The following is a 23,338-nucleotide window of genomic DNA, read 5'->3' as shown; positions in this document are numbered from 1 at the left end:
CCTAATTATTCTGTTCTTCTGAACACCTTATGTAAGTATCTCTGTCATTCTTTTGTTTGTAAATTCCTATCAAAGTCTGAAATTCTTTTGTTTCTTATGTGTGTATCTTTGCCAGCCAAATGAGGGCAAGAACCTTGTCTGTTGGGTTCATTGTTTTATTAAAATTGTGGCACAAAATAGTTTTAATTGTTTTATTAATTGCTTTTTTTCAAAATTATGTTTCTGATTATAAAGTTTGGTTATTATTGAAATTTTGGAAAATGTATGCATTATAATGAAGAGAATAAAAGCTTCCTTAATATCTATACATAAAACATATTTTGGAAGAAATATATTCCAAGCCTGAAAACAATAGAGTTTTGTTTTCTACAGTGGAGTGGAGTCCTGGTATCCTCACTAACTTCTCTCAGCAGCCAGCCTGGATGATTCCCCTGTGAGCACAGTCCTTTCCTTGCTGGCCTGGACAGGCTACTCCATACAGAAGCACAGCTTCCAGAACTGGACCACCTGAGTCTGAATCCTACCTCCACAACATTATAGCCATGGATGCTAGACCAAGTATTAACCTCTCCATGGTTTTGTGTCCTTTTCTGTAAGGTGAAGTGAATACAACTACAGAGGGCATTTTGAAGATTACAGAAAGAATAGTTTTAAAATGCCTAGCAATATACATAGGGTATATATATATACATATACATATATATCCTATTGTTTAAACTTTTTCAAAAGCCCAAAGCAAAGTGTATTTATCCACTACTGGTGAGTGGCAGCCAATTATGTTATGCTAGAAATTGTACTGAATTTGGATACAAGAGCCCAGGATTTGAATTCCAACACCTAAACATTGCATTGTCGTGGCAAATTCTATAAGCCAGTTATTTTTTGACTCTTAGTTTCCTCAGATGTCAGATGGAGATGATAACACCTTCCCCAGAGGGTTGTTATGAAAACTATTGAATGGAATAATAAATTGACAAGGTGGAAGCAGCTTCTCAATATCTGACATGTGGTAAATATTAGATGTTTTGGGTAAAATTGTGGCGGAGTTACAGGAGACATTTTTCTCCAGAGATGTAGATTCTCCGTCTATATTTTAATATTTTTCTCTTCTAAAAACTGAATTACCTTCTTTCCTGAAGTAAGAAAGGGATTCTCAACTGAAGCTTCTCAGTTTTTTACAGACTTTTCTGAGTAGAAGCAGTTGTCTTTGTAGTAACCAGCTGGGAGAGAAGGTGTGAAGAGTAGGTTGGATGGGGATCAGTGAATGTATGTGCTTTAGGATCCATGGGTTATAAGCACAGCTTGTCTCGTCCTCCTTGAGGAATCATTTGCTGCCTCTAGAAGGATTGTGCCAGGAGACAGGTCTATGCTAGTTCTTCCCGTGTTCACTTCCTATCTCCTCTGGAGACAGTTGTGCCTTCATTATTGCTTTTATTTTCCCCAGTGATGGAGGAAGTAATATCTTTTCCTTAGTTTTAGTCTCTTCGAGATGGCCAGAGATTCAATCGACAGGTTCATCAGTCACTCACCAAATCTGTTCAGAACACTTCTCATATGATCAGGGGAGATTCTGTCAAACAAAACCCAAGCCAAGGTGTTCGTCTTGCTGGAGTTTGTTCTTTGGTCTTCTGATAAGTTGTTGTCAACTGTGGGTGCTGGGGACAGGTGCTTGTCTTGCTATCAGACAGAGGAGACTGGTTTTAGGGAGTAACGAAGCTGTGCAATCCCTCTTTCCCCCAGACTATCATGGCCTTTTTCTGTAGAAAAAATAGAAATCTTGTGTTGAATCTGATAAGCATTTATCATTTAGAAAGAGTTACTTACAGTTTCAAATAAGAAATTTTAATTTTGAATAAAAATTTTTTTCCCAAGAATTGAGTTTTCTTTTAAAAGTCTGTTTTAAATCTTTGAGGTTTTCACCAATTTACTAACACAAAAAGGCTCATTTTATTTTAAAAAATGATCAGTATCTAAACTTGATTGGATCATGGGCCAGAAAAATAAAATCTCTCTTCACCTTTTGCTATAAAAGATACGAGCAGTATAATTTGGGAAATTACAGAATAAGGTCTTTATATTGCATAATGGTATTAAAGCAGCATAGATTTCTTAACTTTGATAATTATGCGAGGTTATGTGAGAAAATATGTTTAATTCTAGAAAATACACACTAAATCATTTAGGTAAGTTGTCTTCAGCTTACACTTAATAGGTGTGTATATAGAGACAGTCAGACATATGGACAGAGAGAGGGTAATAGATGTAAAAGGACACAGAGAGACTGTAAGAAATAGTGGTAAAATTTTAATGATTTGAAGTCCGGATGAAGGGCATATAGACATTTTGTACTTTACTATTATTGCAACTTTTCTGCAAAGCTGAAGTTTTGTTTGATAATAAAAAACAATACCAGTAATCAGCTCACTTTTATTTATCAAATATGCCTTTTTTTCCCCCCTGGTTCTCAAGGTCTTATTTGGAAGCAGTTAGTCTTTTTAAACATCTGCAAACAAAATACAATTTTTCTTATGATTTAGCTGAACTGAACTGAACTGAAAAGAAGATAACAAAAAGAAGAAAAATTGCAAAAATATAGAGAAAGGTTTTAGGGAGTTATTTCAGCTGTAGTAACATATTAGCAAGTAAATGTTATTCTGCTTTTTGCTGCATATCTTTTGTGGCTTACACCTGATGGAATATATGACTCCCAGAAATCCATCACTGAATATTTACTTTGTATGTGCCACTACTCTGGATTGTGAATGAATATGAAAATTGGAAAAATAGAGAAATGCAAAGAACATTAAAACTTGTCCTCATTTATTATGGGAATTTAACATGAATATTTCAGAAGAAAAAATACGAAAAAGTGCCACAGATATTTTATACAATTATTAATGATAAGAACTTGGAGCGCTAAAGAACATTGACCTTGGGATAGGAAATGAACTATATCTTAGATATAAAGGCCCATTAGTATCCAGAACATATTTTGTATGACTCTATCACTGAAGTAAAATGCAAAAGCTTCTTCAGTTTATACTTTGTGATATTTCTTTAGAATTATTTTCCATATCTTCTCAAATATGTTTATATATATACTTAAGTATGCATCTATCCATATTTATAAATAAACAGGGTTGTAAATTGTGATTTGTATTAAATTTTGCAGACCTATTTACTTTATTCTAGAAATTCATTTGTACTTTTGAGAAATATCAATTTAAATAGTAGTGAAATGTAAACTGTGGCCAACTCTGTTGCTGCTGCTGCTGCTAAGTCACTTCAGTCGTGTCCAACTCTGTGTGACCCCATAGGCAGAAGCCCACCAGGCTCCCCCGTCCCTGGGATTCTCCAGGCAAGAACACGGGAGTGGGTTGCCATTTCCTTCTCCAACTCTGTAGGGACATATTAATTCAGAACTAGAAAGTATGCAATATGATTGATAACAGTCTTCAGTTTGAAATGTTGCTAGCATGATTTCACCTTCCTTTATACATTATCAGTTGATATATCAAAGTTGAGAAACTTCCCCTCTTCTGCATGGTACCAGTGAAACTGACTGATGAGAAGCTGGATGGGCTAAGGGACCTCTTCCCTTCTGTCCAATACTAAGGGCTCACTTTTCTATCTTCAACTCCAGCTCCCATTCCCTCAGGGTACCTTGTGGCTGTCTCTTAATTTAATTCAGAGAAAATTAAGAAAATACAGAAAATTAAGAAAATTTTGAAGTTACAAATATTAGTTTTGTTAGAAAAAATAAGGGACAAATGGTTAGTGAGGTTTTATATAGACGAGCATCCTTAAGATATGCTAGTTCTTTTAAACTGGGAAACTGAGCTAGATTTATCATTATCATTATTTACAAAATAACTTACTGGAGATTCAAAGTATTCTTTATATACTATTACATATCTTCCTTAACCTGAAATAGGTTTACATCCTAATAAAACCTTTAAAATTGAAAATATGGTAAGTAAATGCTTTAAAATGTTTCAATTTTTTAATTGGAGGAAAATTGGTTTACAATGTTGTGTTGGTTTCTGCAGTACAACAACACGAATCAGCCATAATTATACATATATCTCCTCCCTCTTGAGCCTTAAAAATGCATTTATTACACCTAACTTACCGAATATCACAGTTTAGCCTAGTTTACCTTAAATGTTCTCAGAACATGTATTAGCTTACTTTTGGGCTAAAGTCATCTGACATAAAGCTTATTTCATCATAAAATTGCTGAATTTTCATAATAAATATTATTGTTGATTTGTTGAGCACTGTACAGAAAATGATAAACAGAATGGCTGCATGGGTACTGAATGGTATAAGTGTATAGGTTGTTTACCCTCATGATCATGTGACTGACTGGAAGCTGTGGCTCAGAGCTGAACCTAGCATTGTGAGAGAGTATCATACTACTTATCAACAGGCCAGAAAAATATAAAAATTCAAAGTATGGTTTTTAGCAAATGTGTATTATTTTCTCACAACTGTAAAGCTGAAAACTGGTTAAATAGTAAGTTGGGGACTATCTGTACTTGGTATTGAAACATTTGAAAATAAAGCATACAATTGGGAAAAAAAAAACCCAAAATAGAAAAAAAAAAAAAAAGACCTCCCAAACCTCCATATTACTGCCCAAACGTTGCCATTTCAAATATTTTGAAATGCTTCCCTTTGTATTTTTTTCTAAAGACTAGATTTTAATTTTTCTGCACGTGTGCCATATTGCATTTACAATAGTATGCTATACTTATTCATTAAGTTTTTATCAACCATTTACCCAAACAATAATAGTTGAATATTATTTCAGCTTTAGAGGCACATGGAGAATTTTTCCTGCTTTTAAACAATATATGTAAGTCTGCTATGACAAATAAATGGTGATGATGAATATGAGTTTGGACTCAGAGAAACCTGATTGAATCCCTGCTTTTCTAGTTACTGTTAAACTGTATTACTGGTAAATTGTTACCTATTCTCTCCAGGCCTTAGTTTTCTACTCTGTAAAACATGTAAAATGGTAATGGCTCATATAATGTAATGAGGATTAAAAGAGAGATTGTATACAAAATGCTTAGCTCGGGAGCTCACATGTGATAACCTAACATTAAGAGATGCCATAGCATAACACGTTATAGTATGGTTTTTGGAGTCATAGCTGGTTCCAACACTCATTAACTGTTAGGGCAACTTGCTTATTCAATCTAGGCTTTAGTTCCCTCATCTATAAAATGAAGATATGAAAGGTATGCTTGAGGCTGTACATTACTAGCATGGCTAAAGTGGAAGTTCATTTTAGGCACATTGAGAGTTAGCTAGTGTAGCTATTGTGACTTTTAAAATTACTTCACAACTTTTAAGTCCAACATATAGGACAATTTGCTTTCGAAAGCCAAGACCATTTCCTATTCCGGTTTCATCACTTGGTTCTACTTTTTTCCCCCAGAACAACTGCACAGTTCTACTTTGTCATGGAAAATGATCAGCCCTTGGCCATCTGCCGCTCACTGAAATACTTCACTCTCATGAAAGATCTGAGGTAGGTTGATGTGTCTTTTTTGGCTCATTGATTTACTTAAGCACTCAAGTGTTATTTTCTTTCTAAGTGACATGGTCTTGTAGGTTGAGTTCCCTGGAAACAAATACTAATAATAAATATCAGTAATATTTGTACTGTGATGGCATCTGAAGATTGAGTTTTATATTTTAATACCTCTATCCCAATGATGTGCTTCTTTATTTCTATTTGTCTTTTTTGGGGCCTTTTTTGGATTTATTTATTTTTAATTAAAGGATAATTGCTTTATAGTATTGCTTTGGTTTCTACCAAACATCAGCATGAATCAGCCATTTTTCTATCTATATCTGTTTGATGAATTGTGAATTATATTCCATCTTGAAATTGTATTTATTTCGATTAAGGATGCTTATTAATATATTAATAGGTTTGGCCAAATATAAGTCATGATGGGTGGTAAATGCTACATGGACATCTATTTGAGGAATACTTCTATTCTGTATATTGTAGTATACAAGTAAACAGATAGTGGTCTGGGAATGGTTATATGCATTTTTCGGAACTTGCCATGATTTCTTACCCCTTCATACTCATGGGTTTTTATCCGTGCCTTCCTTTACCTGCTCCCATAGCAACTTAAAATTCCCTTGTTTATAGAACATCTTGCTTCATTTACTACTTGTTCATGATCCCCAGAAGAGAAGGAAATGTGTCTTATTTGCTTCTGTATATGGCTTGTCCCTTCCAGTTCAGTGCCTAACATATTGAATGTGTTTGTTTTAGTGAATAAGTGACTATGGAGGAAGATGATACAACAGTTATTTTTAAAAAGCTGCTTTCACTTTTTCATAGTTTGTTATTCTCATAGGTCCTCAGAAGAGGAAGACATTTCTTACTTTGTTCTGGCTGAATAAAAGAATTTTAGTGAGATGACATGAAGAGGTTGTCAGTTTCTTTTTTTTTTTTAATTTTCCTCTGAGAAACAGTCTTCTTTTTAGTTTCTCAAAGAATCACAGAAGTATGAAAAAATGTTACTTTGGTTCCAATTTCATAGTAAAAAAAATATTCATAGTAAATGAAATACATGCATATGGAAAAATTTTAAATATACAAAGGCTTGTATGTACAGAGAAAATATTTCCTTCTCTCCCTGTCCCTAGATACCCAGTTCTGTTTCTCAAAAGCATCACTGTTCTTAGTTTCTTCTTTCAGAGATACACAATGTGTTTATGAACATAAATATGTAGATATTTATGTAATCTTTCTTCATATGAAAGATGGCTCAAGACAGATCTCTTTCATCTCACTTTTTCTTTAACTTTGAGGGTACTTTTATATCAACATGTACAGATCTTCATTTTTAACAGTTATATAGTATATTTCACCCTATGTATATACAATAATTTATCTAATTAGTCCTTAATTAATGGGATTTGGATTGTTCCAATCTTTTACTATTAGAAACAGTAGTCAATATTCTTGTACACATGTCATTTTTCTTATTTGTGAGTATACTCCTCAGATAAATACCTAAGAGTGGAATTGCTGAGTCAGAGGGTATGCCCTTTAAATTCTGATAGTTATTTTCTCGGTGTGTATGCCCAGGAGTGCGATTGCTGAGTTGTATGGCAGTTCTATTTCTAGTTTTTTGTGGGAGAGGGCGAGGGTGGAATGATTTGGGAGAATGGCATTGAAACGTGTATATTATTGTATGTGAAATGAATCGCCAGTCCAGGTTCGATGCATGATACAGGATGCTCGGGGCTGGTGTACTGGGATGAACCAGAGGGATGGGATGGGGAGGGAGGTGGAAGGGGGGTTCAAGATGGGGAACGTATGTACACCCGGGGCAGATTCATGTCAATGTTTGACAAAACCAATACAATATTGTAAAGTAATTAGCCTTCAATTAAAATAAATAAATTAAAAAAAAATAAATTCTGATAGTTTTTTGGCAAAATGTCCTCCATAGATATTGTACCAATTTATGCTCTACCAGTAAGGGAAGAGATTGCTGTTTTTCTCAACATTATTTTTGATCTTTGTCAATTTGGGGGGAAAAGAGATATATTTATTATAGCTTTCTTTGTACTTCTCTAATTCTGAACAAAATAGAATGTCTTTTTAGATATTTAAAAGCCTTTCCTTTGTTATTTACTTTTTTTCATTTATTTATGACTTTTTATTTTGCTGATGCTATTTTTCATATTGACCTGAAGATATATACAATATTAAAATTGATGTTATCATGATAGATGTTTTAGAAGACAGAAATAAAAGCACTACCAGAAAAGTGAAGAGTTTGCTGGTGTTGGAAGAGTAATAGGAGACAAGTTTTGCCCCAGGATTGTACAATTTGTAAGAGCAAATACAAAAAAAAAAAAAAAAAGAGGTGTAAGTATCCATGCTGAAGATAAAGGAAGAAACTTTCCCCTCTTCCTGTTTTCAGAACACTTACTTTAGAAAACTTGTACTTGTTTCTCTGTCATTGAAATGAATGTAAAATTTAAAAGTTTTAAATTTTGACAGGTTTTTCAGCACCCTTGCCAGATTTATGACCTAGGAATGTCTTTGTCAAGGACCTGGGAAGACTTTCTGAAATGTAATAATCAAGATAGAAAGGCCCCAATCTTCCATTTCCTGTGGGAAGATAGGCACATAACATTGGTGGCCTAATTTCCAAGTTGAAAACTACCTCTTGTTATATAGAAATGTCTTTTCTTCTTTGTGTGAAGCCAATTAGCAAACACAGATGGCCAGTCCAATTACCAGGTGAATCTAGGATGAATTGACTATGTGTGATAAAATGGTCGAGTCTTTTTGAGGATTAGTTTTTATCTTGAGAACCTGTATGTAATGGGTTGTATTTGCCTGACTATTAAAGGATAAAATTTCTTTCAGTCTTTGCCATTTCTCAGTGGGTTGCCTGAGATGCCCATAGTCTCCTGCTTTAATGCTTATTCAATAATCAGTGAGTTTAGTTCAGTCGCTCAGTCATGTCTGACTCTTTGTGACCCCAGGTACTGAAGCATGCCAGGCTTCCCTGTTCCTCACCAACTCCCTGAACTTGCTCCAACTCATGCCCATCGAGTCAGTGATGCCATTCAACCATCTCATCCTCTGTCGTCCCCTTCTCCTCCTGCCTTCAATCTTTCTCAGCATCAGGGTCTTTTTCAATGGGTCAGTTCTTCACATCAGGTGGCCAAAGTACTGGAGCTTCAGTCCGGCCAGTGAATATTCAGGACTGATTTCCTTTAGGATTGACTGGTTTGATCTCTTTGCAGTCCAAGGGACTCTCAAGAGTCTTCTCCAACACCACAGTTCAAAAGCATCAATTCTTCTACTCTCAGCTTTCTTTATGGTCCCACTCTCACACCCATAGATAATAAATAATAAAACTGCTTTATTCTCTTCCACCACTGTGGAGAGGTTTTCTAGATTGGCAGGAAATTTATATTTAATTATATTTCCCAGCAAACTAAACTCAGTTTTTCAATCTATGGCTCTATCATTTGCAAAACTGGGGATATGCGGTACATCTTTGAGATGGCTTATAGTCCTAAAGTCAGTTAGTCTTCTTTTTAACCAAGAAATTAAAAACAGCTTCTGTCCCCCCAAATATTTTAAATCAAGACCCTTACTTTTATATTCCTAATAATTTCTTCATAGCATGTTTCATATCTTTGTTTCTCAGACTATATATTACAGGATTAATGAGTGGAGTAACTACAGAGTAAAACAAAGTCACTATCTTCTGCATTCCAGCATCATGTTCAGATGTTGGGCTCACATACATGACCATCACTGATCCGTAAAAAAGAGAAACCACAGTCAGATGGGACCCACAGGTGGAGAAAGCTTTTCTTCGTCTAGCTGCTGAAGGGACCTTCAGCACAGTTTGTCGGACCAGCGCATAGGACACCATGATGAAGAGAAAGGGGATAAATAAGAGGAGAGAACTTAAGGTAGAGCTAGTTAACTCTATTACAGGGACTCTAGTGCAGGTGAGGGCCAACAAGGGACCTGGGTCACACAGGAAGTGGTCAATGATCCTGGACCCACAGAAGGACATTTGGGAGATGATGATGATGGGGACTGGGAACTAGAGGAAACCAAGTGCCCAGCAGCTGATCACAAGATTGGTGCAGAGACGTTCAGTCATGAGAGTGGAGTAATGTAGAGGGCAGCAGATGGCAAGGTATCGATCAAATGCCATAATAGCCAAGAAAAAACATTCTGTAGAACCCAAGAAGAAAAAGTAGAACTGGAGAAAGCACCCAGAGAAGGAGATGAGCTTGTTGTCAGAGAGGAAGTTGGCCAACATGTTGGGGACAGTGGAGGTGACATACCAGATGTGCAGGAAGGAGAAGTTGGCCAGCAAGATATACATGGGGGTGTGGAGTCTCTGATCCCAGCACACAGCACAGATGATCGAACCGTTGCCCATGAGAGTCAGGAGGTAGACAGCAGAGAAGAGCACAAAGAGGAGAATCTGCCCCTCCCTGGGGCAAGGGAAGCCCAGGAGGATGAAGCCAGTGATGGTGCTGGAGGTGTTGGGGGTGTTGTAGATTTTCATGAGTCTGGGAGCTGTGAAAACAAAATCACATTATTGAATAATTGTAAAGACAGGTGAGAACCCAGATATGAATTGAAGCCACTCTGGGGAATGAAATAGACATTTATGTATCAATAGTTACTGTTTTAGCCTAATCCTGAATTACTGTCCTAGTTTAACAGTTGGATTATAAAAACACAATTTAATGAATATCAGTATATATAGAGATATTTACTTATTGTGAAATATATGGAAACATGTTCAACATTTAAATCTTTATATATAAAATTCTGCAGTAACTATCACTGAAGTTGAGAAATAGAGGATCACCTGTACCCTAGAATTTCCTCTTATGCTCCATTCCAATAAGAGGATGACTATCCTCTGCCTCTTAGCCCCTTCAATTGTTAACACTCTCCTTTCCTAATGGTAATCACCTCCCTATTTTTCTTTATTTTAATAGCTAAGTATGCATTCTGAAACATTTTTTTTTAGTTTTGCTTGTTTTTTATTTTACATAATTGAAATCACAGTATATGTAGTATTTGGACGGCTTCTTTTGTTCAACAGTAAGGTTTTTTACATTCATGTTGTAACAGTCATCTATAGTGGTCCATTTACACTCCACTGTACTCTATGAATAAACCACCACTTATTAAACCATCGTACTATAGATGACTATTTTGGCTATTTCTAGTTTGGGCTGTTAGGAGTAATGGTACTATGAATACAGTTCTCTTTTCCTGGTTCACACATGCATGCATTTCTGTAGGCTGGATCATAAGGGCATGTGTATCTTTACCTTCAGTAGATAAGTTCAACAGTGTTCCATCATTATTGCACTATTTATCACTGCAACTGTTAGCATGTGAAAGCCCCAGTTGTCAACATTCTTTTCTGATGGTGAGGTCTCTATTGACCAGAGCCTAGGGAGTGAGCTATATGCTGCATTTTAATGACTTCTCTCTCTTTTAGTTTTGTCATATAAGACTGCATAGTTTTCTTCCTGGCAGTATTGTTTTTTTCAGAGTAGGAGCTTATATTAGAAATTTTTTACTTTCAAGGGAAAGTATTCCGGAAATTATAAAGAAAACTGTCTTCAAATTTGGTTTAGGAGAACATTTTAATGCATGTAATTTACAGCAATCTTTATCTTATATGAGTTTTGAGTCTTGTGCTCAGCCTTATGATTTAAAGAAATAACCTTCTAAAAGGTTATTTTTATGTGTGTTAATCACTTTATCATCTCAAATATTTTCAGCACTTTAAATAGCTTAGTTAATGTTGAAGAACTTACTTTTTCGGGTATAGTCTATTTCATTGTTACATCTCTTCTTTTACCCCTCACAGCCAATTCATTAGCAGGATTCTTCTGTTTCTAAAGTATGGCTTGTATCATGCACTCCTTTGTCTTAACTGCTGTCTCTCAAGTTCAAATTACCATCCTTTCTTCCTTAGACTTCTGCAGCAGCATTCTAACAGCTTGCTTCTACTTTTGCCCTTCTATCCTCCATTTTCTAAGCAGCAACCAAGTACTCCTTGAAAAATGGAAAAACTGATCATGTTACACTTTTAAGTAAAACTTATCCCTCTCAGCAATTCTGTGCCAAGAAGTCTTACAGAGCTGTTACAGAAAACAGGAAGGTGTTCTAGAAAACAGGAATTACCATCACCATTTTATGCTCAGTCTAACATATTTAATTAGCTTGTATCACTATTCACTTTTCATTACTGAGCTCCTCTGTACAGAAGACTGATGATGTTACCTGCCTCAAGTCTGAGCTGAAACTGTCAACAAAATTCCCCAAACCAATCAACCAAACAAACAGCAAAAGACCAATAAACTCACCTTGCATCAATTACAGAGGGTACTGTGAACATGGGTGCAGTGATGTCTGTGTATTTGTACCCTGGCCATTTGGACTGAGTTAATTAACAACAATCGCCTTGTTTTCTTCGTTTACTTGTTAAATTAGTCAACCCTGGAAAAACTGAGATAAAGTATGTCTGAATGAACCAGGCCATGCCGTACACATTACAAGGAAGACATTCACCAATATTTTAATTTTCCCTCAAAACTCAGGACAGTAGAAGCCTTGGTACCCATTTGTTGGCTCTCTAGAACCCACCCAGAGATGTTTCATGTGTGTGTGCTCAGTTGCTCTGTCATGCCCAACTCTTTGCGACCCCATTGACTTCACCCTGCCAGGCTCCTCTGTCCATGGAAATTTCCAGGCAAGAATATTGGAGTGGGTTGCCATTTCCTTCTCCAGGAGATCTTCCCAACCATGACAACTCAATTCACTTCCTTAGTTTGTACAGTTTCAGTGAGGGGCTGTAACATTGGATAATCTGTTTCTGGAAGACACTTAAAAATAAGGATAATTTTCCAGAGTAGGATGACAGGTAGGGAGCTGTATACGATAGAAAAATTATTGAATTTAGAATTATTTAAATTATTATTTATTATTTAGAATTATTTGTTTATTTGTCATAAGAAATTAATACTCAGCTATTATAAGCACACAATTATGCCTTCTTTAAAGGACTGTTACAAAGATAACTGAATGAGATGAATTCCTGTGGAAGTACTTTGACTATTGCCTGACCAGTAAGAGTTTAAGTGATATTGGTTGTATGCATATGACCGTGATAATTCAAAGAGAGCTGTGGGTAAAAACCAGTAGATTATGATTTTTTGCTCTGCTAAACACTGCATAATCTTGTTACCTGGATCAGCAAAGGGAATTCTAACCTGGAGCTTCTCAAAAGTTTATTTTTTATTCTCTTAGAAGAGATAGTCTTCTTAACAATAACCAGAGAGGAGGAAAGAGCTGGAAATGGTTGTGGTAAAAATTCTTGAATATGTTTGCTGAGGGATGGAGGGGTTATAAGCAGAGACTGCCAGGAAGTAAGTCCTGTTTTTCCTGATCCTTAAGGATCCATTTATTGATGCTAAAGGTAAACAATGTCAAGAGACATCGCTCTGCTTGTTATTCACTTCCCTTGGGATGTTCCTTAATTTCAGTGTTTTTATTTTCTATGCGGTTGAAATGATGTCTTTTTCCTTCTTTAAAATTCTTACAGATAGAAGGAAATGTTAACAAATCAACTGGTTGCTTGATTAATTAATCAACCAGTATATCTAACTCTAACTCCCCTAAGTGTGCATACCATGTGGCCAATGAAGACTTTAAAAAACTTGAAGGCAATAAATGCAGCCCCAGATGTCCACAAATGATGTGACTAGACCTCAAAGTTATTACAAGCTGTTCTGACACTCTCAGCTAGGTCATGCTATTCTGTTATTGGACACATACATGAAACAAAACAAAGCTACTTTATAATTTTGTCTAAGGATAAAAAAAACAACGTCACTGTGCCAGTCATAAAATACCAAATATCCTCCTCTCTTGGCTAAAATGAGTGTCTACTACTTAAAAAAAAAAGCCAATTACAGCTTTAATCTCCTTCTTCTCTGCCCTCTATATAGATAAAATCTTATCTAGATACCTAGTCTTAGAATGGCCCTTGCATAGACAACATACAATCTGGAGCAGACCATCACTTCCTTAGATCCTCCCTCAAATCAGTCAACCAAAGCACCAATCATATAATAGATTATTTTTTAATTGAAGTGTAATTGATTTACAATACTGCTATTAGTTTTAGATGTATAGCAAAGTGATTCAGTTATGTATACATGTATATATATGTACATATATATATAAGATTTTTCCATTTTTTTCAGATTTTTTTCCATTATAAGTTATCATAAGATATTGAATATTGTTCTTTATGTTGTACGGTAACCCCTTTGGTAACCATAAGTTTGTTTTCTATGTCTGTGAAGCTATTTATATTTTAGAGGTAAGTTCAATTGTATAATCTTTTAGATTCCATATATAAATGATAAATGGTATTTGTCTTTCTCTTTCTTACTTAGTATGATGATGTCTAGATCCATCTATGTTGCTGCAAATGGTATCATTTCATTGTTTTTATGTCTGAGTAGCAGAGAGTCGGACACGACTGGGTGACTGAACTGAACTGAACTGAATATTCCGTTGTATACATGTATCACATCTTTATCCAGTCATCTGTCAATGGACATTTAAGTTGTTTCCATTGTCTTGGCTGTTGTAAATAGTGCTTCTATGACTATTGGGCTGCATGTATCTTTTCAAGTTAGGGTTTTCTCCAGACATGTGCCCAGGAGTGGGATCACTGGATCATATGGTAACTCTATGTTTAGTTTTTTTAAGGAATTTCCATACTGTTCTCCAGAGTGACTGCACCAATTTAGATTCTCACCAACAGTGTAGGAGGCTTCCTTTTTTCCTCAACTTCTCCAGCATTTATTGTTTGTAAACTTTTTGATGGTGGCCACTCTGACCAGTGTGAGCTTAAGGTCAGACTTTTGGATTAAGGCAGATAGATTATCAGAAAGCAGATATTTGGACCTCAGTTCTTAGATCTGGAAAGAATTGCTTCCTCTGAGCTATATTTCTATAAAATGCCTTTGAATCTTATTAATAAATGCTATAAGAAGCAGCTGTGTTTAACTATATGTATATACGTCAGATATTTTGGGGAACCACTGTTCAGTGTATCTCATTCTCCCTCATATGAATCATCTTGAAAGAAATTATAGAACTAGGAGTCAGTAATTTAGTTTTCCTTGTAAACAGATTTGTTTCTTCTTACAATTAGTGAAAATCATATGACAGATAATGTTTCTCCATTCTCTACTTCATTTTTTGAATCAAAGAAACATAGAGAATCATAACAACACTTGAAAAAACTTCAACACTGAAGATCCTTTCTGGTGATTTCCCACTTTATTTAAAGGGAGCTCATAACACTTACAGGCTTGACTTAATGTCAGCATTTATCCATCTGCAAATCATCATCCTGTTTTTCCTTTTTAAATTAATATTTTCCTTATTCTTTCTTTTAGTGCACTTTAATACTTCAAATTCTTAAAGAAAAAAGTGGAATGTAGCATAATAAAGGAACATATAAATAGACATGTAAGTAAATAGGTCGTTTCAATATAAGAAGAGCTTATGAAGACATGGATTTTTCTAAGGAGAGCTTTTTTAGCCTTCCTCTTAGTATATTGTATTGAGCAGCCTTCCCCAGGAGTTCATATAAAAGCTTTTTATTGTGGGCTAGAAGTTTCTAAATGATTTGATGCTGCCCACTACTCCAGCCTCTTATGTCATTTTCCTTCCAGGTAGCAAAATCAACTTTTCTTATTCTTTGAAAATCACAAGCTTCTACCTGTACTTACATGGGTGTTTATTGTCCTAGATCTTTGCATGATATATTATCTGAGTTTGAAATACCACTTCCTAACAAAGACATTCTCTAACCATTTAGATCTAAACTGTGCCCTATCCTACCCCAACAATTTCTGTATTCATACTCCCATTTATTCCTATTTTTGGCGTTTCAAGGATAGCTTCTTTTTTTGGTTGGAGCATAGTTGATTTACAATGTTGTGTTACTTTCTGCTGTACATCACCGTGAATCAGTTATGCATATACATATATCCACTCTTTATTGACTCTTTTTCCATAAAGTCATTAATTAGTACTGAGTAGAGTTCCCTGTGCTGTACAGTAAGTACTTATTAGGTATCTATTTTATATACTGTAGTGTGTATATGTCAATCCCAATCTCTCAATTTATCCCTTCCCTCTTTCCTCTCTGGTAATCCTAGGATTGTAATTCTGTTTCTGTTTTGTAAATAAGTTCATTTGTACCATTAAAAAAAATTCCACATACAAGTGATATCCTATGATACTTGTCTTTCTTTGTCTGACTTACTTCACTCAGTATGACTTCACTCGAGGACCATCTATGTTGCTGCAAATGGCATGATTTCATTTTTTTTATGGTTGAGTAACATTCTATTGTGTATGTGTACCACATCTTCTTTATGCATTCACCCATCAATGTACATTTAGGTGGCTCCATGTCCTGGCTGTTGTAAAAGTTCTGTAGTGAACACTGGGGTTCATGTATCTTTTCAAATTATGGTTTTCTCTGGATATATGCCCAGGAGTGGGGTTGGTGGATCATATGATAGCTCTATTTTATTATAAAACTTGTAGAGAAACACATAGGCAGAATGTTCTCTGACATAAATCACTTTGACCTACTTACTAGAATAGTGAAGATAAAAATAAACATATGGGACCTAATTAAACTTAAAAGCTCCTGTACAACAAAGCAAACCATAAACAAAACAGACAACCCACAGAAAGGGAGAAAATGTTTGCAATTGAAGTGGCTGGCAAGGGATTATCTCCAAAATATACAAGCAAATCATGTAGCTCAGTAACAACTACAACAAAAAATCCAACAAATAACCCAATCAAAAAATGGACAGGAGATGTAAATAGATATTTTTCCAAAGAAGACATACAAATGGCCAAAAAGCACATGGAAAGATGCTCAACATCACGAATTATTAGAGAAATTCAAATCAAAACTACAATGAGGCATCATCTCAACAGATCATAATCCTCATCAAAAAAGTCTATAAACAATAAATGCTGGAGAGGGTTTGGAGAAAAAGGAACCCTTCTACACTGTTGGTGGGAATGTAAACTGGTACAGCTACTCTGGAGAACAATATGGAGGTTAATTAAAAAACTAAAAGTAGAGTTCTCATTTATTCCTTTTGTTTTATTGAGATATATAATTGATATAAAACATTAATTTCAGGAGTCTAATTGTAGTTAGTATCAATTACCACATATAGTTACAAATTTTTCAAACTACTGGAATTAGTAGTCATAAGCAATGAGATTTATGTGTTCAGCTTCTTATTATCTATCCCCTTCGCTATAATGTAAGCTTCACAAAGGCAGGGACTTGATCTTCTGCATTCAGATAGAGATAAATGTTTACTGAATGCCTGAATGAAATGCATCAACCCCAGAGGACAACTTGACTAATTTATTTATGACCAAATAGTTGAGCCAAATCACATACACCTGTCTCATATCTCAGACTCACTGGCTTTTACTCTCTGTCTGCTTTTACCTATTTTGAGCTGCGTGCTCAACCCAAACTTCCTTCTCTTAAAACTAACCCCAGAGTATTGATATATTGTCACTACATGCTAATCTTTTAAAATGTGAGCCTATTTCTAGATATCTTAATTATTTTTCACAGGTAGGAAAAGGTAAGAAGACTGTAATATATTTCTTATTCTATAAATGGAGAATTTGGGAATAGAGGCAGGAGAAGCTTCCACTGCTGATGTCATGAGTGTTTGAATCACCTGTACTACTCACCATAACTTGTTTCACTTTCCCAACCAATTATTGTAAGATTTTTATTCCTCACTATATGTCATGTATTTTTTTTTAAATAGTGGCTCTGTAAGGTCAGTGTGTGAACTGGTGCTGATCTAGGTACACCAGAATCACATTAATATGGGAATTTCTGGGGTGAATTAGGGGATTTGGAGAAAAACCTGGGAATCTATTCTTTTAAAGAGGTCTCTAAATAACTATAACATATAACTTAAGATCATTATTAATTTTTTGGATATTAATTACATAAGAATTTTGGCTCATTTGTGATAGAGACCAAATGTAAGAATATGCACACAATAGAGGAGAGTGATCTCAGATAAAGGGGAAGTAGTTACTGGCAGTCAGGAGAGGAGAAGAGTTTAAAGTTCAGATTCAGGTCATTTAATTCAAGTTACTGTCTATCAAGTCCTGTTTTGAAGGTCAGGTCTGGTTTAATTGGTTGTACTATTGTCCATATTGTCTAGACAGAAGTAGATGAATTTGGGTCTGTATTTCTAGGTGCCAGTAAGTAAAGATCTACTTTTTAAGTTGGAATAGATTTTTTTGATGGTCATCATCACAAATCTCTGCAGATAATAAATGTTGGAGAGGGTGTGGAGAAAAGGAAACCCTTGTACACTGTTGGTGGGAATGTAAACTGGCTCAGCCACTATGGAGAACAGTATGAAGGAAAAAATAAATATTATGATCTTGGTCCACTCATGAGCTCTTGTTTGCTTTGGCCAGTTTTTGTAAACATCTGAATTTTTCTCAAGGCAGTCTTCATGTCCTTGTTCCCGCTGTAGATCAGCAGGTTTACAAGTGAAGTCACTGATGAGTACAGCAAGGTTACAATCTTCTATATCCCAGCTGGATTTCCAGGGGTTGGGCTGATGTACATCATCATGATGGTTCCATAGAGCAGAGATACCACAGCCAGGTGGGAACCACAAGTGGAGAAGGCCTTACGTCTGCCAGCAGCTGAAGGGACATGCAACACTGCTCTGAGAACCAGGGTGTAAGACACAAGAATGAAAAAGAAGGTGATAAAGATTATAAGAGAGCTCAATATAGAACAGGAAAGCTCAATTCCAGGGGCAGGGATGCAGGACAGGGCCAGAAGGGGACCAGGGTCACAGACAAAATGGTCAAAGGTATTGGGGCCACAAAAGGGGAGTTGGGTGATGAAATAAATAGGGACTGGATAGCAGAGGAAGGCTGTTACCCAGCAGAGGCCCACCAAGTTCATGCAGAGATGGCTGCTCATGATGGTAGGATATTGGAGAAGTCGGCAGATGACCAAGTATCGATCAAAGCCATGAGGGGCAGTAAGAAGGTCTCAGTAATGCCCATGGAGAAGAAGAAGTAGAACTGGAGGAAGCAGGCAGCGAAAGAGATGGTTTTGGTCTCAGACAGGAAGTTCCTTAACATATTGGGAACAGTGGTGTTGATGTAACACATCTCTAGGAACGAGAAGTTGGCCAACAGAGTGTACATGGGAGTGTGGAGTCTGTGATCCAGCTTCACTGCAAAGACAATGGCCCCATTCCCCATCAGTGTCAGGATGTAGGACGCAGAGAAGAGCACAGAGAGGAGGACTCGAGCCTCTAGAGCAGGGAAAGCTCAGGAGTATGAATTCAGTCACTGTGCTGACTCCTGACACATTCATGGCTTCCTAAGAGGTGGAGAGGAAAAAATGACATCCACAGAGATGACCTTACTCTCTAATCTTCAGGAATATTTCCTTTCAGAGATCTGTAAGTCCCTCAGATTCTATTACTGTATTAATAATGTAAATACGCTGCTGAAGACGGTCAAACTTCAGAATGCTAGATATGAAAAAGCTTTGAATTTTGGACTTTCTCATTCCTCTTTCAGTATTTTCTTAGACCCAGCAAAACTGCAAAAAAGCAGTTTGGAGAAGATAAATGACAGTACTTGCAAATATAAATAGGTATTTTATATTTGTATCTATAGATACAGTATCAGCACCAGGGTGTAGGATCCAGTAGTGTAGAAAAAGGTGGCAAAGATAAGGAGGGAGCTCATGGTACCACATATGAGAACAGTCCCTGGGACTGGGACACATGCTGAAGCCAGGGCCAACAGAGGACCCAGGTCACACAGAAAGTCATCAATCACATTTGGGCCACAAAATGGTAGCCGAGTAACAAGTATCACTGGGATCAGAAACCAGAGGAAACCGTACACCCAGCAAAAAATGACCAGGCTGCTACAGAATTTAGTAGTCATGACAGTGGGGTAGTGCAGAGGGCGGCAAATTGCCAGGAAACGGTCATAGGCCATGATGGAGAGAAATAAGCATTCTGTTGTGCCCAGTGAGAAGAAGAAGTACAACTGGAGGAGACACCGAGCAAAGGAGATGGTTTTGGTTTGGGAGAAGAAGTTGGCCAGCATATTGGGCACATCAGAGTTGACATAGCAGATCTCCAGGAAGGAGAAGTTGGCCAGCAGGAAGTACATTGGGGTGTGGAGCCGGTGGTCCCAGCGCACTGCACACACGATTGCCACATTTCCAAGGAGGGTCATGATGTAAGTTATAAAGAATATGGAAAAGAGGAAGATCTCTATTTCCCAGCGGCAAGGGAAGCCCAAGAGGATGAACTCACTCACAACGTGGGAAATATTTCTGACCTTTGACATCATCATTTCTGTCCATTCTGTGAGGATTGGAGCAGAAATTACATTTACAAAGAGAATTATGTCTCCTGGTTCCTCCCCAGGAGATGAGCACATTTTCCTGAGCATAAGGGAGGGGACTAGATCAATAGTTTCTATTTTTGATTGGGCAGTCCAACAATACAGTTGTTGAGTGTACTCCTCTATATATGACTATTCGCTTTTAAACTATCAACAAACCACTGTCAATAAATATAGTAAATATTGGTAAAGATTTTGAAAAAAAAGTTTTTTTAGAATTAAAATAAAAGTAGAACTTCAGATATTTCCTTTCTGCATCTCTCATTGGGTTGCCTGGTGCACTGAACTTTGGAGAACATTGGTCTAGACAGTACAGATGGGTATCTGCATGCGTGCTAAGTCGCTTCAGTCATGTCTGACTCCTTGCGACCCCATGGACTGCAGCCCACCAGGCTCCCCTGTCCATGGGATTCTCCAGGCAAGAACACTGGAGTGGGCCGCCATTTTCTTCCCCATAAGGGTGTCTGGCTAATGCTAAATTAATATATAAATTTTGACATGGGCAATTTAATTGTAAAAAACTAGAATTGACAGATTTACTGAACAAAAGAGTGTTATCAACTAAGTGCCTTAAAGGAGAGAACGTGAGGCTACCCCTCATACTGTGTTGCTGACACAGAGCGCAATGGTACTATAATCTCTTTTGCTCTAGGAACTCATGCAGGCTTAAATTCTTTGGCTTTTTTGGGCAGTAACTTTATACTTTTGACTTCTATTGAATTTTTATTATACTAAAGTCCTTAAAGTTTTATTCACAGAACTTAAAACAAGAGTGGCCCCATTTAGTGGTTGTGTTATTGAGTTTTTGAAGTGAGGGAGGTTAATTACTGAATTTCACAAAGTGTTTCATTGAATGAGATCTTAAGACCTTCAAATATTAACTTCCATTTGTATTTTTATTCCCTGTGAATTTGATAAAATTTCTCATGATTTTCACCTGTGTGTTTGGTTAGAATATGTAGAACATTAAAAATTGCTTTTTTAGAGAACTTAAAACTTTTTCTAGGTTAACACATATTATTCTAAACAATTGGGAATAGATGGCTAAGCTCAAAACAGATAAACAGCACAAAAATGGTGAAAATGACTTTGTATCTGAAAAACTTTCTGGCATAATAAACAAATCTGGCATTAATAAACAAAGGGCTTATTTAAAAATTTAAAAGTAGCTTTTAAAACTGATGCCCTTGTTCAGTTTCAGTTTTTAAAACATTTTCTTCCTTTCTTTAGCATTCTTCAGAGACACCAATAGTGATTTTGAAATCACATCTGTAAATTCTTTCTGTACCCAGGGATATAATTTGCTTAGGTCTGAAAATATAAGTTTATTTAAAATTATTAAGTGCTATTTTACTTTATTTTCTTGTCAATTCTCTTTTATACATTTTTCTTCTTTCTGTTGAAAGGAGATCAATCCTTAGAGCTGTCCATATTCTAATTTAGATTGATTGTCCTTGATGTTTTCTCTCCAGAGGGCAGCAGATGGCCTAGTCTTTTTCTTTCATCTCATAAACTTGCAAACAAGGAGACCACAGCGCTATAGGCTGGTATGGAAAGACGTTCTTGTTTAGTGAGCTTCAGTGAAAAGCTCACTAAATTTCTCATAGAAAAACATCCCTTGCTTTTAATCACTTTATTTCATTTGTTTCTCTGTCTCTGTCTCTTCATTTCTTTTTTTCTTAGAATTACTTCTAAGATGACAAGATGACCTGAGATTTTTGTTGCTGGAAAATTTAAGAACTGTCTACAATACAGTCTTATATAGTTTCAGTATGTGGATAATAAAGGAAAATATTTCTTAACATATTTTTATTAAAACATTTTAGAATAATAGCATTAACTTTTTGATTGCTATCCATCATGAACCTTAGTTCATTTTCTATCAACTGCCACTTTGTTAGCATAAACTGAGTGTGCTAGCTACAGTCTTTTCAGGCTTAGCTCCTAAATTTAGCTTTATAAGCTAATCACTAAACTAAAGAATTTAAAAATTCAATACAAGTTTGCTTAGTGTCTACTGCATTCTTGTATACTAAGCAAGGGGTGTTTTGGAACATATATTTATATTCATTCATGGTGCAATACTGTTTTCAGTAAAATTAAGAGGCACTTTAAGTTAATATAAGTTTCAGTGTAAATTGTGGTAGTTAAATCTATAACTCCACATTTCCAGATAAAGGTCACTAATTTAAATATGAAATACATAATTTTGATTTTTCAGATTAACAAAAATGAATAATCATGATACCAGAGTTGATAAAGGTGCAATGAAATTACACTTAGAAAAACTGTTGGAGAGCATATTAACTTGTACATGTTTTATCTGGCTGGCAATTTAGAAATACTCAGAGCTTTTAAAGCATTTATACCCATTAAATAAGAATTAGAGGTGTAGAAAAAATTCATACAGTGCATAAGAATTTTTAGGAATCATGTTAAAATACAGATTCTGACTCAGAAGGAGTGGACGGGGTTTGGGATTCTAAATTTCTAATAAGTAATAAGGTAATGTTAATTCTTTGAGTAGTAAAAATTTATAAAGTCCTCCATACTTTATAGAGTTCTTTGTGTAGCAAGAGTTTATGTAATTCTTTATATATACTTCTTTAGAAAAAGTAAATAATACTGAGTAAAAGTAAAAAATTTCTGGAAAAAATGAAATTAATAGTGGTAAGTTTTTCAAGATCAGATGATAGGTTGCATACTTTTCTTAGTTATACATGTCTGTGTTTCTTAAAATTTCTATAAATAACATACATTACTTTTATAAACTTAAAAGACAAACATTAAAAATTATTATTCTTGAAGGCACTTTTCTGAATCTTCCACTTTCCCTAACCAATTTTTGTGACCTTTGCTATTTCTGGAATGTTACAAGTTGCTAGGAAGCCCATTATTTATGTCATATGTGACTTACCATGCAGGATATAATTTCTCACTTTCTTGCTACTTGGGTTTAAAGTCAATGAAGTAAGTCTCTGTGCCAAGGTTGAGGAGAAAGGGAAGATTGCCAGCGGGGCATCCTAAAGGCTGTATTTCACTTTAAGTGGCCAATGCCATTTCATAAACCTAGGACACGGATTAGAAGTTAACTTTAAAAAAATCAAATGCAACATCATGAGAAATGATAGCCATTAGCTTCTGGAGAGAATTCGGGTTATTAGTCTTTTCCCATTTGAAGGAACCATACCTTATCCTCAATCAGGTAATACTTTTCTTCCT

General features: G+C 35.8%; 1 protein-coding gene and 3 pseudogenes across 1 annotated transcript; 1 reads left to right on the top strand and 3 right to left on the bottom strand.

Annotated features, from left to right (window-relative positions):
- Positions 1 to 5,268: 5,268 nt before the first annotated feature.
- Positions 5,269 to 23,338, top strand: part of LOC148776704 (GTP-binding protein 10 pseudogene) — a 68,212-nt pseudogene continuing 50,142 nt past the window's right edge.
- The window catches only part of LOC129542139 (olfactory receptor 11G2-like), a 40,844-nt pseudogene continuing 26,673 nt past the window's right edge, over positions 9,168 to 23,338 (bottom strand).
- On the bottom strand, positions 16,696 to 19,064 carry LOC148776708 (olfactory receptor 11H6-like; annotated as a pseudogene).
- On the bottom strand, positions 19,367 to 20,065 carry LOC148776707 (olfactory receptor 11H4-like). Its single transcript, XM_088839912.1, has one exon. It carries the CDS (start codon positions 20,063 to 20,065, stop codon positions 19,367 to 19,369), a length of 699 nt encoding a protein of 232 aa, XP_088696038.1.

The sequence above is a fragment of the Moschus berezovskii genome, chromosome 9 (genome assembly GCF_049115385.1).
Source record: "Moschus berezovskii isolate FMDL1 chromosome 9, NW_MosBer_1.0, whole genome shotgun sequence".
NCBI classification, from domain to species: domain Eukaryota; kingdom Metazoa; phylum Chordata; class Mammalia; order Artiodactyla; family Moschidae; genus Moschus; species Moschus berezovskii.
Note: the sequence above shows the minus strand (reverse complement) of the source record. Positions and strands in the feature narration are given on the sequence as shown.

Coding starts and splice junctions, on each gene's coding strand:
- LOC148776707 (XM_088839912.1), bottom strand. CDS start 20,065: ATGATGATGTCAAAGGTCAGAAATATTTCCCACGTTGTGAGTGAGTTC.